The sequence below is a fragment of the Ixodes scapularis genome, unplaced genomic scaffold, assembly GCF_016920785.2.
Source record: "Ixodes scapularis isolate PalLabHiFi unplaced genomic scaffold, ASM1692078v2 PGA_scaffold8__174_contigs__length_109621045, whole genome shotgun sequence".
In the NCBI taxonomy this organism is placed as follows: Eukaryota; Metazoa; Arthropoda; class Arachnida; order Ixodida; family Ixodidae; genus Ixodes; species Ixodes scapularis.
Window position 1 is genome coordinate 9,814,823 of NW_024609883.1, and position 16,521 is coordinate 9,831,343.

General features: G+C 43.5%; 1 protein-coding gene across 2 annotated transcripts in view; it reads right to left on the bottom strand.

The window, feature by feature from the left end:
- Positions 1–2,304: 2,304 nt before the first annotated feature.
- Positions 2,305–16,521, bottom strand: part of LOC115329208 (probable protein phosphatase 2C 21) — a 55,494-nt gene continuing 41,277 nt past the window's right edge. For both annotated transcript variants that reach the window (XM_029990747.3, XM_029990746.4), the window contains exons 8-9: positions 13,024–13,111; positions 2,305–4,029 (exon numbers count right to left, since the gene is read on the bottom strand). In XM_029990747.3, coding sequence (XP_029846607.1) covers positions 3,823–4,029; positions 13,024–13,111 — 295 coding nt within the window. In that variant the 3' untranslated portion in view covers positions 2,305–3,822. The remainder of the gene's footprint in view (positions 4,030–13,023; positions 13,112–16,521) is intronic.

The window sequence follows — 16,521 nt, forward strand, 5'->3', positions numbered from 1 at the left end:
TTAGCACGTACCTACCGCCCATACATCAAAGTGGTCTTGAAGTGGCAACAAATGAGGTCACAGAAGTTGGAGCGTCATGACTTTGGATTTGCAGTTCTGGCAGTTGGTGCTAGAAGTCCTGGCCAAAAGTAGAAGCGAACGCAAGTGTCGCTGTTCTCACAGCGTCTGAACTACCGACTGCCGTAGCTTCCGCGACTTTCAAGTTGAAGAGTGACCTGTGGCAGAACAGGCGTCTGCCATACCCATCACTGCCTCTGCAACACCACGAGGATCGCGACCTGCGACATGACACTTCTTCGATGCCATAAGATACGTGGAAATTGGGAAACAGCTTTCAGGGGTGGAACTCATTAAATGTATTAATTGGGAGCAGCCACGGGAGCAGCGCTGAAACAGCTGTTTTGGAGCTGGTTGGGAGCAGCTAAATCTACATTCTGGAGCAGGCTAGGAGCAGCTCAGATCAGTTTTCATTGCACTTCAGCTTGTGTCTTAGACAAGCACGGGAGTAATTTCAATCATGCTTAGCAGCACAGATGAACATGAGTGGTTAGGGACCTAGGTAGATGGGATAACAGTGTAACAGCTAGATGTGAAATCTTGAAACTTTGTGAGCCTTAATGAGAATCAAAAAGCGAGTAACCTATGTTTCTGAAGATAGCGTCCTTGATATTTTCTGAGTGGATTTCAGCCACTCGAAATGCAAACCAGCACTGCTTATCGCACAATTCCCACACGTGCTCGACGTAGTAATTATATGTGCGAACCACGTGACGTGCGTAAGCAACGGACGTGCAGTTGCACGAAGGAACAGGGCAACAAATTTCGAGTTTATCCTATTGTGCAACTCAATATCGAAGCAGCAGACTACGATTAACGAAGTCATCGTATTTGAAGTGATAAGCAGGAGCAAGGTTAATGTATGCCGAGTAGATCTACCACTCGCATAAGAGCTGCTGGCCGGCAAGGTTTTGGATCGGATCGTGTTTCAGTTCTATCAAATCACGATTTCTCTTGCGAGAATGCGGTTCCAACTTCTAACGATGAAGTACTAAAAGGAATATTTTGCTAATTTGTTTTCAACTGGCCGACGTCCGGATACCGGGCCGCAGAGCCTCAGACAATCTGACGCTAAACGACTTGACCTTACCTCAGCCGACTTGCTTAACTGCTTATGGTTGAAGAATAACAATTCAGTTTCAGGTGCACGGTGTAGCGATTTCAGCCGACGCTCTAAGTACTCTATAGATATACGCGCGATATCCAGCAGGTGCTCAGACGACGCACCAGCTCAATTGACACACGCGATGCCCGGTGGATACTCAGCCGATGCTCCAAGTACTATATGGATATACGGGTGATATCCGGCGGGTACTCCGACGACTCGATTGACCTTGGATTACAACGCGATGTCCGGCGTGCACTCAGCCGACGCTGCTATTACTCTATAGATATACTCGGCGTCCGGTGGGTACTCAGCCCGACTGTGGCGGTACTCCAGTGATATTGTGTTGGTACAGCCCCGCTTTTGAAACGATAATGTCTAGACATCGTGTGGATAAGAAGAACCGTATATTCTGAGTATTTGCCAACAATAATGTGTAGATACTCGCCTAATATTCTTGTGCCGCTTCGGTACAGACCTTATAAACAATGCACATATACTTGGGGCTGTTCGGCTCGTAATTACGCATCAAGGCATGACTCTGATTTGGTAGAACAGTGCTAAAATTAAAATAATGAAAGACATTTTCAACTCTCTGTAATGCCAAATGAGAGCGCAGCTCTTGAGGAGGAGGGGAGGGTACGGACAGGAGGGTATGCCTTTCTTCCCTTCCTCCTCTTCCTCGTGACGTCGACCCTCGTGAAGGTCGTGACCTTCACGAGTAAAGGCCTCGTACGGGTCGTGACCTTCACTGCGATGGTCGTGACCTTCGTCGTGACACTAGTGATGCACGTACGATGTCATTATGGAAAGCGTCCCATAATGCAACGCGCAATTACGAGTGACGTCACTCCTGGCCCTCGTGACGTTAGTCGGAAACATCCCATAATGCAATGCGCGGTTACGCCAACGGCGACGCCGCTCAAGCCGGAAACGGGCGCCCAAGAGCTGCGCTCTAAAACAAACAAAGGCTTACTTAGTAGCAAGGACAGTTGAGGAAACTTGTAAACTCTGGAAAGCCACGAGATATACCTGAGCAAGTTTGAGTATCCATGCTACGAGCATTATGACACTGGAAGGCAGTCATCTTTGCGAAACGACTTCCCAAGCTTGGCACGGGGAGTAACGAGCCAGACGCAATGTTACCTGCAATGTATTTTTAATGAGTTCGGCTTGCAAAAAACATTTTGAGAAGCGTAATAAAAAGGACGACGCTGTACACGGCCTTTCTGGCACACGCACGCCCCTACTGTTAAGGAACAAGCACACCAATGCACTTCAAAACATAATTCCAAACTTCAATTTCGTCACGCTTAATTAAAAATAAACAAAGAGAAACCAGTGATGCTTATTTTACAGCATGCGAGAATTGCGATGAAAGTGATTGCCCGTTATGAATGCCCAGAAACGCGGCTCGCTTTCTCCCCTTCGGTGACAAGGAAGGAATGACCGATGAGCGCAGTTATTTACAAAAGGCAAGATCATCCTAATCAGTATACACTAACCATTTAGCAAAGTATACATCCAATGACATGTCTTGCGTAGCTCGCAATAACATATGTACAAAATCGTTGATGATCCAAATTTAACGTCTCGCTAGGTTTCTCCTTTAAAAAAAGCCACCTCCATTTGTACTCACACACTCTGCCAAATTATAAACAAAGAAGTGGAAAGCCATTGTTTGTGCAGACCACCAAAAGTTCTCAAAATCTGCTGCCACTAAGTTTTCCGGGGAAAAAAATGGCAGGTGTCGCAAAACAAAGAGAAAAACAATGCACCCCCTTTGAAAGAAACACCATCAGTTATCAACTTTTGAGTCAGCTCTACATATACAGCAGCTCTCTGCTTCCCCCACGCTTACTACCAAAAAAAAAAACCAAGGTCAGTTTAGGTGGCCGTGGCAACTTTGGAGCAACCCAGCACAATAAAATATGTGCGGTCAATTTGAAAACTAGACTGTTGGAAATGTGAAACGAGGCTACGAAGTATAAGTTGGAAAAATAATGCAAGAACACCAATGGAAAGCTCCACACTAATATCCATGCCTCCAAAAGTCTAGAGCAATGCAACATGTAATAAAACCGATCCCACCGACCCTAGTTCACCAAATGACCACACCTCCTTCTGGCACTACAGTCGGCTGTCCATTTAACGACAAAGGTTTTAATCCTTGAATTACAGAAAGTGACCCCTCCCTATAAGTGTCGAATTATAACAGTCCTACTTGTTCTAGAATAAACAATGTTACCCACCTCAAGCTAGCGAAAAAAGAAATAAAAAAAGGAAGAAAGAAGAGTTTTTAAAAAAGATTGGTTGTATTTGTTCCAGATGGAGCAGTGGATAATATCCCCTACCCAGTCAGCAGTCAAACTTTTACTTCCTTCGATTCATTTATCATACATTTATATATTCTGACAGGCTGCCCGACGGGAGCTAAGAAAAGTGCCGGGTCAAGCTAGCTCCACCTCGTCATGCAGACTACACGTCAAACCCGGACGGCCCGGCACGACATGTTGGCAAGTCGACAGACGAGCGAGCGAAACTGAAACCTGCCACCAGAGGGTGGCAGATTCAAAGAGTTACTATGACGAGTCGGGTGAAAGCGATCGTTTGAGGCAGCAGCGATGGGGTCGTGATGGTCGGAGATCTTCGGGCGGGGTTCAGGCGTCGTCTGCTTTCGCCTTCTTGTTACTTTCGTCCTGCCGCGACTCGTCTTCGGAGGAGAGGCACCTCTTCCTCTCCTTGGTGTTGCTGGCTCCAGACGGGTCGCCGAAGTCCTCCCGGTGAAACTGCGCCACGATGCAAGTCATGTTGTCGCACCCCGTGCCGTCGCCGGAGGTGTCTGGGGCCAGGCAGGCGTCGAATAGCTGCGCTCAGATGATTTTTACTCAGTCATACGTTCGGGTACAAAAATCTTATAAATTAAAAATGTGTGCACAACACCTTAGAATTAAATTTTTTTAGCATGCATAATTGAAGCATATGAATGATGTACAATTATTAAAAATATAGAATATGCATAGAATACCTTGGTATTCAATTTTTGCTGCGTGCATGGTTTGAGTATTACAATAATATCCCAAGTCGTCGCCCGCCCCCCTGCCGCCTGAAATTCATAAAAAAAAGTAGGGTGGGCCATGTCGCGGTGGGTAAACAAAAAGGTTCTGAAAAAGCTTAAAAAAAACAAATTTTTCTTTATGTATCTAGCGTAACTGCACAAGAGATACATTAAACACAAAACTCAAATTAGTTTCATCGTTTTATGCAAGGAATGCTCATGAAAATATGTTTTACTATCGTGAAGTCCATTGCTTGCATACGTGCGATGAACACAGCCGTTCGGCATACAGCGTAAACATTTGTTTTGTGAAAGCACGTTTCTTACAATATGTTCTCTTTGTCAGGAATAAAAAAAAAAAAAAAAGTCAGCAACATATTAGAAAAATAAATTGGGCGCAATGAGCGATTGAGCGGGCGAATAGACGAAAGAAGCGACGAAGAGCGATACTGGAGAAGCAGGGAAGCCGGCAATCGTGTTGGCAAATACTTTGGCGTCGGGCCAAGTCGGGCGCCTTGTCAATCGCAAGGACCAGGCGCTTGCACCAATCTCTGGTTTGGCGCATACATGCGCATGTCCATGCGCGGCGTGCTATCAACGCGAATTGAGGCAACGTTGCTGCGTGGTGTGGACGACACCACAAGCACGGAGCTCGATGGGACGCTCTACAAACGCCTGTGTGCTGCGTCCCAGCGAATCTTTAGTTACCCATTGACTTTGTCTTAAATATTGAACAACCTTACTAACAGCGGTCGCAATGTTCCAAAAGGAGCAGCAGCTTCGCGGTGCCCTTACTTGAGTGGAGACAGACTTCTACCTTACACTCCGCAGTTACATTCTAGGATATGGGGCGTTCGCTGATCCCGCAATTTCTGAACGAGTTACCGCTCGTGTTAAGGGCACAGGGTAAGTCCTATACTCCCCATGCATTTGAGGCCATGTTGAGGAACATTTTTCTCGGTGACTATTAGGAGTATTCCTGTCATGTATATATCATTTTGTTCGAAATATTGTGTTTTATAGACTGAACTAGAATTATTTGAACCAATCGAAAATAAGTTTTTTTTTAATATTTTTTATTTTAGTACTGAAATTTTAGTTTATTTCATTTATTAAAAACTTTGTAACTCAAAAACTGCTAGGTGCACATTTTTAATTTTAGTTCAGTATTTTTGAACACCCATGTATGTGGTAGGAATAAAAAATCAACCCTCTATAATGTCAGGTTAAGGAAAAAAATGGTACCTATGTACTAAAAAACACTGTTTTGAGATAATTGAGTTTAAGGGGACACACCCCCTAGGGGGGTCAACTTTTGAACCCTTGTCTTAAAATTAATGAAATTTACAGGGTAGGCTGTTGGTCATGCTAGAGGGTGTATAACAAAATTTCAGGTATGTCGGTTAAATGAGAAGGAAATTAGAATAGCTTCTATCAGCAACACGCCTACATTGTTTAGTTAATCTATCGTCGGAAAACTATCACAATATTCAAGATTTTTATTCGCTAGATATGTAGCAGAGTGCGTAGAGGGTGCGGCTATGAAACATTTTTCCTAAAAAGTCATTAATTTCTATAAATTTTCTCTTCTGCAAAATTGGTAAACTTTTTGGTCTTCTGTGTCTTCGACAAAATGTCAACATGTTTTATAAAAGACATTCGTAAAGTGACAAAAAAGTTCCATAGCCGCATTCCTTATCAAATTTCAGTCAGGAAAAGGGAAAAATGAGCCTTCCCTGTTTTGCCATTATCAAACGATAGATTGACTAAAATGGAATTTATACCAAAAAGTGGAATGGAGAAAAATGCGTTCAAAGTGCTCCAAACCCCACCTTTTCTTTAGCTTTGGTGGACGGAAAATAGTTGATAAAAAATTAACTATGTAGTGAAAATTAATTAAACTTTTAGTGAATACTCTCTAGATATTGATGGATGTAAATATGTAATTTTTCAAAATCAACTTTTTTTGCAGAAATATTTTTTTTGAGCAGTGTCTCCCCTTCAAGTAAAAAAGTGGTGAATAACGAATTTCTATTGGCACCAACAGCCTCAGAGTCATTTTTTCAATAGCCGCCAGCTTGAAAGGCATTGCTAAAGTCATGTCTTCGCCTTTAGGCTTATTGCCTTGCTTGCTGGGCCTCTTTTGTGACGTGCCATGTCGCTTGGTCCGTAAAGTATATTAGTGCGACGTCAACTTCCCTCAACCACTTGATGGTTTTCCACACAGGGTTCCATCCACAAAACTTCAAAACATTGGCTTCTGCAATGCTGCCACCATTGAATAAAGGAACAGCATTCAATGGCGCCATTTTGTTGTTATGAAAACACAAACACTTGAATGTACACACGTTACACACCTGGGAAAAACGTGCACAGCGTCTCGTGATTGTCTTGGTTGAAAAAAAGCTACGCAATAGTTTCGAAATAATTTTTTTAGATCATCTGTTACTGGACAAGCTTTTAGGTCATGTGTTGATTTTGTTTTGTTGGAGAATTCATCGATAAACAGGGAGTGTATCCCAAAAGGAGGCGTGGTCACCTGCTACTTGTTTTTGGAAGAAGTGATTTTCAGCCCGAAATATAGCTTTCTAAAAACACTGGGACAATGGAAATTGTGCAGAAAGAACTAAACTTTTCAAATTGCGAAAAAAACTAAAATCGTTTTTTTTTCAATTTTACCTTACCCTGTGCCCTTAACTTTCAGACTTCTTTTTTTTTTGTCCATACAAACCTTTTTCTAAGCAAAACAAAGTTTCATTTCGTTATCTGCATCGCTTTCGTTTCGCACGCGTTTACTACGACTTCGGGGTCGCGAACATGGACGAGCAGATGCATAAACAAAGAAAAGTGTTTTTCCATCTTTCATTTCACTTTGTCACAAATGCCCTCCAACTGCAAGGTCCGCGGCCGCATCATTTGCGTACGATGAATGTTCGCGGATCGCAGAGTCAGCGTTGGTGCATTTGTAGGAGCAAGCGATCATTCGGCTTTTTTTTTTTTTTTTTTTTTAAATCAATATTTGCTCAAAAAGTGAGGTGGGGGACGATTCGGGGATGGGTGAGGTTAGCAATCCTAAAAATAGGCAACTTCATTTTTTCTTTTTTCATCTCAGGTTTATGACAAAACCGAGTTTCCATTTTATCTCGTCAAAGTGTGTACATACAGTGGGTGTATGTACATCTGGGTCAGAATAAAGGCCACGTTCCTGTTTTCAGTTTGCGTCATACTATTTGCACTTCTTAGACGGAGGAGACTTGTGTTTTTCTAACAGTGAAAGAAGCTGTAGATTTTATAAAAGGGCAGCTGAGCTTTTATGCTTCCCACCGACTACGTTCAGGAGTTCGGCTATTTCAGTGTTTATCGAAGCAACATTTGTTTGCAAGATTAGTCCTGGGACAACTAGTATTCTCAATCACAAGGGCGATTGGGAGTACTAACTTTTATCGACTTAGTGTAAATTTTTGTCTGAAATTGTTTATCTTTATTTTGAACTTTAAACAAAGGTTGGGAACACAGTAAAATTAAAGTCAGAACTGTGAAAATTGGGGATCCAACAAAATAAACTACAATGAACCCACCCCAAATTTTCAGTTAAGAATAAACTTTGAAAAGGACCCTTCCAATTTCATAAGAAATAAACTCTGAAAACACGGAATCCTAGTTATGGTGTACAAATACCTCAAATTCATAATATACGTGAACACCTTGGTGTTCTATGTCTTCTGTAGAGATGGTTTGGCCATAAATTAGGGAAGTATATTAAATTTAGATTAACAAATATTTTCTAAAAAATTAATTAACTTGAAATATTTATAAATATTGTCTAAAAATATTTATTATTAATTTAGAATATTGATAACAGGGGTGGAAGCAAGCTTCAGCCTTTTGGAGCAGGTCTGAGAGCAGCAAAGATGCCCCTTTGGAGCAGCTTTGGAGCAGTAAAAGTTCAGCTTTGGAGCATCTCAGGAGCAACAAAAATCGAGTTTCGTAGCAGTATAAGCAAATCTTGGAGCTGGTAACCCGAGTGAAACTCGGTGCTGTGAGCACAGATGCATTTTTCGAAATGCAAAAAGAAATATAAATAAAAAACATCTCCATGTGACGTTCCAGAACCATGTTCAAACATGACAATTCATACGTTCCAGCCCGTAGCAGAAAAGTATTTGAATGGCTACCATTGGGAACTGTCCTGGTGGTAGCGAGTTGGTTCCTCTCATGGATTTACAATAGCAGGCATAGGCAACTAAAGAAAAACAACTTAAGCCTCATGAAAACAAAACATTTTCACTATTGAACAACCTAAATCGCACATTCCATAAGCTAAAAACAAAACCATTTCAAGCTGCAATAGTATGGTATGAATAAAGTCCAATACTGACTACCGTTCATTGTTAGGAAATGCAAATATTTCTAGTCCATGTTTAGCAACCAAAACTATTCTAATACTTAACAGAGTACAAATCAAAAGTATTCCAATACTCAAAAAGTACAAATCTACTCTATCTGATAAAAGTACAAATGCAAAATATTGAAAACTTCATGATACCACCTATACCATTCCTGCTCATACATGCATACTTAATTAACCCTTACTAAAAAAGGCATCACTGACTAAAAAGGAACAAAAAAGCTTCTTGAGGAGTTAAAAAAAAAAAAAATTGACTGACAAAACTAGCAAGTAACACCATAAAACGGAAGGTTTTCCTTAAGTCAGTGCGGAGTGCAAGTTTGTCTGTTTCTTGCACAGGGGTTGCGTGACGTCAAAAGGCCGAGCTCTTATTGGCTGATTAAAAAAATATAGTGGGTATACCTCAAGGCCCCTAGCACTCAGGTCTACCCACTATCATCTCAATCAAAACCAATCGGAGCTCGGCGTCGTTCTGAAGTCACCGCATCTCCTGTGCAAGATGCAGACGACTTGCTCTTCGCATTGCTTGGATGCGTCTTAGCACGACGGTTTAGAATTTGTTTCACTCAGCAAGACATTCCCACTGTTCTCCTCGTCCTCCTGCTGACTTGCTGTTTGGGTACCAGCATGTGTATTCGCACCGCACATCATTTACAACGAACTCTAGAGATGATCGATGCAATCAATTATCGCTTTTATATGTTACGTTACGACACGAATGAGGAACGCGGAAGCAGTCTCAGCAAAAGCACTCACCCCAAACGCGCAAAAATAAATATATATTATGCCAAATGTATAATTTTAAAGAGTAGTTATTGCTTTCCCACAAATTAGATGACAGGTGAACAAATGCCAGCAAGCTCTTATGCACATTTATATACCATAAGGTCCTGAAAGAATGGCCACCCAAAATGAAAAAATAAATGGTGTGTGTGTGTGTGTGCACGCACGTGCGTGTCGGGGGCAGGGGGGGGGGGGGGGGGGGGGGGGGAGAAGCACTACAAGCTATGTGAAACGTGAATTTTCGAGTGAACTTGTCGTGCGACAAGCGAATTCGCAGTGGGTTCTCTCATTTTTGTCTGCAATCTGCACATGCAACACCGGCTCCCGTGACACGCAAATTCGTGGCCAGTTCTAAAGTTCTCTGTCCGCGATCCATGCAAGCGACGTTGGTTCCCGTGGCATGCAAGTTTTTAGCCAGTGTCCGTGTGTTTATCGTGCCATGAAACACGAACCAGCTGCATCCGCAGTCTGTGGTGTCCTTTTCCACGACACGGGAGTTCGTACAAAGTCCCATGTGTTCATCGCGTTGTGAAACACTAATTTGCCGAGTTCGTGATCCGCGCATTGATTCCCGTTTCACGTGATTTCTGGCAAGTATCCCGGTGTTTTTCGTTAATTTTTGATAAAGTTTTGCAGTCTCATCTCTAAAGATGGCACACCTCGTGTTTTTTGCCATTTACAGTTCAATCTCAATATAACGAATTTCCCTTGACTCGCGAAAATCGTTCATCATTTTGAAACATTGTTAAAGTAAAAAACTCGTAAATTGTTAATTAAGTCTGAGCAAAAATAATGTACCTTTGCAATAGGAACATCTAAATGCTCAATTTTATATATATAAAAAAAAAAGAAGTGGCAGGTCCCAAACAAATGCTAAAGGAAACATTCCCCGACGTTGACGGCGACGCTAGCACCGCTCACGCAATTGCACACGGCACAGTTAATAACCCTTCAACCCCCAAATTATTTCTAGAAAAATGCACCCTTCCTGAATTTTTTTTATCAAGTCAAGTTTTCTATGTTTTTCTGACTATGAAAATATATTGCTCGATTGGTTTCTGGTTGGGAAGTTTTTCAAGAAAGAGCGGCTTTTAAGGGCAGCTTTCCCTCAATGCTTGCAAGAGTAATGTGGAAAGATGTACTGAAACGCGCCGTATTCATTTGAACTGACACGCCGTAACAAATAGTGAAGTGCGTAAACTGCCGGCGGGTCTCTGGTTTTCAAGCACCGCCAGTCACGGGCACTACCTAGCGTGTCGTCCTGGTCGCAAGCCACCTCGTATTCACGAGCAATGTCAGACTCACTCTGGGAGACAAATTTGAGGTCTTCAGCATTGCTGCTGCCCGAACTGCTGCAAGAAGCAGCTTTTTTTCTGGAGACATCGCCGCCACCAGCCTTCTTCGTGCGTGCCGCCATTTTTAAATCACCGCCGCCAGACCACCGACCGTTGTCAGGCTAAACACATGGCAAATGTGCAAACGCCATTTTTTTCTAGACTTCTACTGCCCTTTTGTGTTGAAAATAGAAACCAAAACCAATTCCCGACCATAACTCATCTTTGGCGATATCGGTACAAACTCCAATGACAAGCGCAGCTCTGTCCTGGCGGTTAAAGGTTTAATGGAATAAATCCAAGATTTTCTTCTGGTTCATGCAGCACAAACGATTCTATGTCGTCCACCTTCCTCCAAGGAATATCTGCAACTTGCTGATGCGGAACAGCACGAGTGATTAAGAGGAAAGAAAGTTAGGCGGTTAGGCCTAGTGCGCATTTGTTTCCGGAGCGATCTTTGATGATGATGATGGTTGCCACATGGTTGGATGCTTTGGAAACCGCCAAGCAGCCAAAATGTGCGTGTTGCTGTAACTTCAAATTATTTTCGCTAACCACAATTGCTTTCGGTCGCCTTTTTTTCCTTTTCTTGTGATATAAATTTGTAAAATTGAGGTTTTGTTCACACTCAAGAGCATTTAAATTACACGAGTTATTCTAAAATATTAGGTATTTCGAAATTCATAGTACGTACTGAAATATTTTTTTTGCGTTGAAACTGATAGGCATTCAGAAGGGGATATTTGAAATGTTTGTAAATCTGAAAAATTTGTTATAATGTCAATCGCAATAGCGAGATTTGACGATAGAGAAAAAAACAAACAAAAAAACGGCGTTAACTGCCTTGAAAGTGGACGGGAACACTGCAGAACACTCCAATTTTATGTTTAATTAAACAAACCTTGGTTATGAACAACTCGTGGCAGCTTTACCGAGTAAAAAAATAATTCAGTAGAGTTTTTTGACAATTCCATTCAGGCATCAGCTCTCAAACTGCCCCAGGCATTGCAAAAATGTCACCGGCGCTGCACTACACTTTGTTTTGAAACAGCCGCAGGAAGTTTTACGTCTCTAGAGTTGTTGGCATTTCCTGAAGGTGCCCATTCGACGTCGCTTCGTGTTTACCTTGGCCGCACGCAAAGTCTACGATTGCAGCATCCATGGTAGGAGCAACAACGGGAATGTCTACGTCCGCATCGACGAGCGCGAACGAATAGAAGTTATTCTCGATGTCCTCACAGACATGGTTTCACACACTCCTGTAGATCGTTGCAGCTATGAAAATCGTGCGCCGACTCGGCAAGCGTGCTCGCGAGAGAAAATCCGACATGCGCAAAGCACTTGGCGATCTTTCATCTTTGGGCCGCGGGCGCGCTTTCGCTCTCATAAAAAACTTCTCAAACCCGTCCAGTATGCCTTGCTTGTTTCGCAAAATGGTGGACGGTGTTGAACAGCCGATGCCGGAATATCGAATTCTTTGGCGATTTCGGACTTGGGCCGGCCTCAACCTGGCGATCTAAGCAACTTTCAGTAAACACTTCCACTCCAATATGAGGCACGTGTACTGCCTGTACGCCGCAATCATGCGCGTCAAGGGCACCCAAAGGAATGATGTCCTCCAAGCTCCATTGGCTCCATCGCTCCCTTGACCCGATTCCAACAGGGGTTGGGCAGCGGCAGCCGCGCGCCCCGTGAGTGGCGTCCGAACGCGACCGGGTAGCAGCTACCCGGTCGCGTCAGCGCGTTGACATGGGAAGCAGTGCTCTGTGCGCTCTGCCCTCCGTCGCTCGTTTGCTTAGTTTTTTTAGTTTGCCGTCTGCCTTGGTGGAGAAGCGGGAGGGAATGCAAGGGCCTTTGTGGACCTCCGTGTAGGCTTGCATGCTTTCCGCATCACGACCTTCGAAATAAGCGTGGTTGGCCGCCGATACACTTAGAATAATTGGTTCAAAACGCGTGCATTTCGGTCGAGATCACGTCAAACTTAGATAAAAACAATTTCGTTATAACGAGGGATTACTGTATGTGTAATGTGTCGCACGTTGCGTTAGTCGAGCACGTTTAAGGAATTGGGCAATTTTTTCATAGAAAACGGCTGGTAAAACTTAGTCCGTGTTAAAAAGTGACGACTGTCATGCCGATGATGTCACGTGAACGTACTTATGTCATCGACATGCCATCACCATCGAGGCTACATGGCAGGGGCACAAAAACCCCAAGGGCTGGCCCTATAAATGCTGAGCATTTAAAAAGAAATCCCAATTTGAAGCTTAAAACTCACCAGTTCGCAGATTTTCGACAGTGGCTTGGTGCCCTTGTCCAGCTCTTGCTTGACGAAGTCCACCGTCTCTTGGCTCGTCATGTTGTTCCTGAAACGCATACCACAATTATTTCCATTTTCAAATCGGCCTCTCGCTCTGCCACTTTTTTCTCTTTCAAAATGTGCCGGACACTGTTTATTCAAATGCAGTTACGAAAACCAGCCGACACAAATTTTTCTTCACATGCGTGAGTATTATCCCGTTTAACGTCAAACTCAAAGCGTCGGAAGAGAAACTGAAAAACTTCCAAACCAAATTGGTCCCGTTGGCAACTGGGATGCAGACACCGCCAAAATCGTGTCGTCCTTCGATTACATTCGTCCGAGCTGGCGCCAAGGCAGGTGTTCTCAAATTCTGTCACTGTCAAGGAACCGACTTGCCAAGACCGATAGCCGAGGAAGTCCTCCCAATCTCGGCATTGATACAATACAGCGGTACAGAAGTACACAGACCTTGGAAACAGAAAAGCATGGGACTAGAAGTGTTAACGCGAAACATTCTTTCGCTAGGTGTTTGGCATTTTGTGAAGCCCAGAAAAAAGCGTGGCTGCGAGGCTTGACACTGGTTGGTTGACGGGTGGGAGAGAAAAAGTGAGGCACTTGATGCTGACTGGTGAATGGAGAGGTCATGTGACCGGAGGTAGGCGAGGAGGAATTTGACCACCTGTGCACACTGAGGGAGAAGAGCTCGAGAGTATAGAAGGCTCTGGAAGATCGCCAGGTTTATTAGCCCGATTAGCGGTAGTATCGCTTCATCACAGGAACAACTGTCAATTGTACGCATGGTACGTGTTCAATTATCTGATGAAGAGCGCCGTGAGAGTATCGCTAAACGTCTTTGATGCTAGAATGTTTCCCGTATGCAACACAACAGCAGTGATGACATTGGTCCGGGTCATTTTGAAGCAGCTCATGAAGCAGCCAAAGGTCCATTTTTGAGCGGCAAAAATAACTTTTAGTGCATAAGCACACACCTCATTTATATTCATACCACTGCAAATATTTTGTCAAGATTCATATAAAACAACTAAAAGGCAATGTCTGCTTTGTCACTTAACTGCAACATTTTGTATCGATTGCACACCAGAAGAGATTACCTCGGGCACGGAACTCTATGTTCAGTCGCGTGTAGAAGCACCAGAAATGGTAACCAGAAGATGACTGATGAAGGACAGCACGAAATGCTGTGAATGGTTAGTTTAGGTACGGAAACCCAGTGAAATACTGTTAGAATACAATACCGTATTTGCACGAATATAACGCAAGTTTTTTTTTTCCGAAATTACGTGCTCCAAAACGCACCTCGCGTTATATTCGGAATCGAATTCAGCCACGAAGCGCATGAGTCTGGAGAAAGCCAGACGAGAAAGCCATCCCTCCGGCTCAATGCAAAATATCCGGTGGGAAAAGAAGTGGGGGTGTGGAAGGGAATTTATTAGCTATCGGGCCACGTGAAGGGGCGAATAGAAAACATAAAAAAGCATTTTTATCGCTTTTGTGTTTGTACAACACGCGCACGCCACAGAAGCTCAGCGCACGTGCACTCCATGCGGGAATGCGGGCACTGGCCAATTCTAGAGTCACTAAATAAAGCTACGCCTTCAGAGTACCGAAACTCCCAAACTACGCGCCTGAAGCGCATCAGGCACCACCATCTTGGGTCCACGCGCAGATGGAGGAGTGCCTGTAGCTGAGCCAAGCCGAGCTGTAGCCGTCACCTGCGCCAGCTGCCGTAGCCGCAGCTGTGGCAGCGAACCAAGGTCGTGTTGTTCGTATCTCGACAAAAGAAGGAAAAAGTGTGTGCTGAGCGACGGACTTCAGCATGTGCGTGCAGTAAACAATAAAACAGCAGCAGGCAGCGGATCGCTGGACCCAAGATGGTGGCATTGAAAAAAAACGCGATGATGATGATAGCGACTCACGTGACTGCCTCTGTCCAATGATGCTGCAGCGAACCAGAATATTGTTGAATAGAGCGACTGCATTGTCGGCAAAGTGCGAAAGAAAAGGAATGCGGTACTCTGAAAGCGTAGCTTATTTAGTGACTCTAGCCAATTCGAGCCAAGCCAAGCCGGGCCAAGTCAAGTCAACACAAGCCCAAGCCAAGACCACCGACCGCGTTTACGCAATCGTGCAACATGAGGCATTTGTTTATGCAGAGGGACCAGAACAAGAAGTGTGATTGTGTATCGTGTATGGGGTTCAGCAGTCTTTTTTCTGCCTGCGCATTGTTTAGTTTCTGCTCCAGAGTGGTCTGGTGTTTGTGTGTTGGTGCTTCTGCTTCGTGCCTTGTTTGGATTGTGGGCTGCCGAGGCGCTCGCACCGAAGAAAAAGGAACTACCAGACAAGCAGGTGCCGTGCTGCTGCTTATCTGCGTAGTCGCCAAGTGGATTGTAAACGGAAGGACCTGAACAGTGAGGATGAGTGCAGTCAAAACATAAACTGGTATTTCTTTGATTTCATTGGCTTTTCACATCTGCTATGCCCCCGAGTGCGAGAAATTGACGTGGCCTCGGACGCGTTATAATAGCAATAATATTTTTTTTCTTTTTGATGGCATCAAAACCTGCCCTCGCGTTATATTCGTGCAAATACGGTAATTTCAGCACCTAAATTTATGTTTCCTTCAAGTTCTAGAGGTTGTAATAAAACTGCATTCATACTTCAAATTAGAAAACAAAGCTTTTGTCACTTGATTATGAATTTTAATTACATTTTATATGTATATAAAAGAATTGGCATGCCAATTATTAATATGCATTTTCTTAAAAACGATCCTGCCAAACTCTTTAATCTTCTTCCCAAGCTTCCATCCACTGCTCCTGCTAACTTAGTTCTAATTTACTCCCACATATATAAAAGTGATAACAAGAGTTGGCATAAAAAATAAATTTATATATAAATATTCTTGCCAAAGTATCCTTGATAAATCTCGAATTGGAAAAAAAATGCCGGCAGGATATCGCAGTATGTTATACTGCGACGTGCGCCACTCAGTGAGCGCATAAGTGGTTGAATGGCTACCATGCTTGGCTGTCGCGCGGAAGGTCTGGATTCGATTCCAGGCAGTGAAATGTTTTTATTTATTTTTATTTATTCTTTCTACTTGGCGTCCTTGCAAATTCGAGAACTTTCTTGTCTGATCGAGTTACAAATGTTCAACGTGCCAAAATTCCAGAGACCCACACGGCGTGTGGTACGCCGGAGTCAGTCTTGCCCCAGCGCTTGATCCTGCTGTTGCGCCAACTTCCAACGCCTGTGACGCTCTGATGTTATCTTCTCTTTCCTTTTTTTTTTTTTTTGTTCTGGGCACAAGTGTGCTTTATTAAATGTATGTTTCCTCAGTTATTCTTCGTTTCATCACCTCGTCATTCGTGACAATACATACAACCCAAAGTTTTATTCAGAAAGTGTTTCCCGGTCTGGAGGGTGCACTGTGTCAAAGCGGGGCACGCAAAA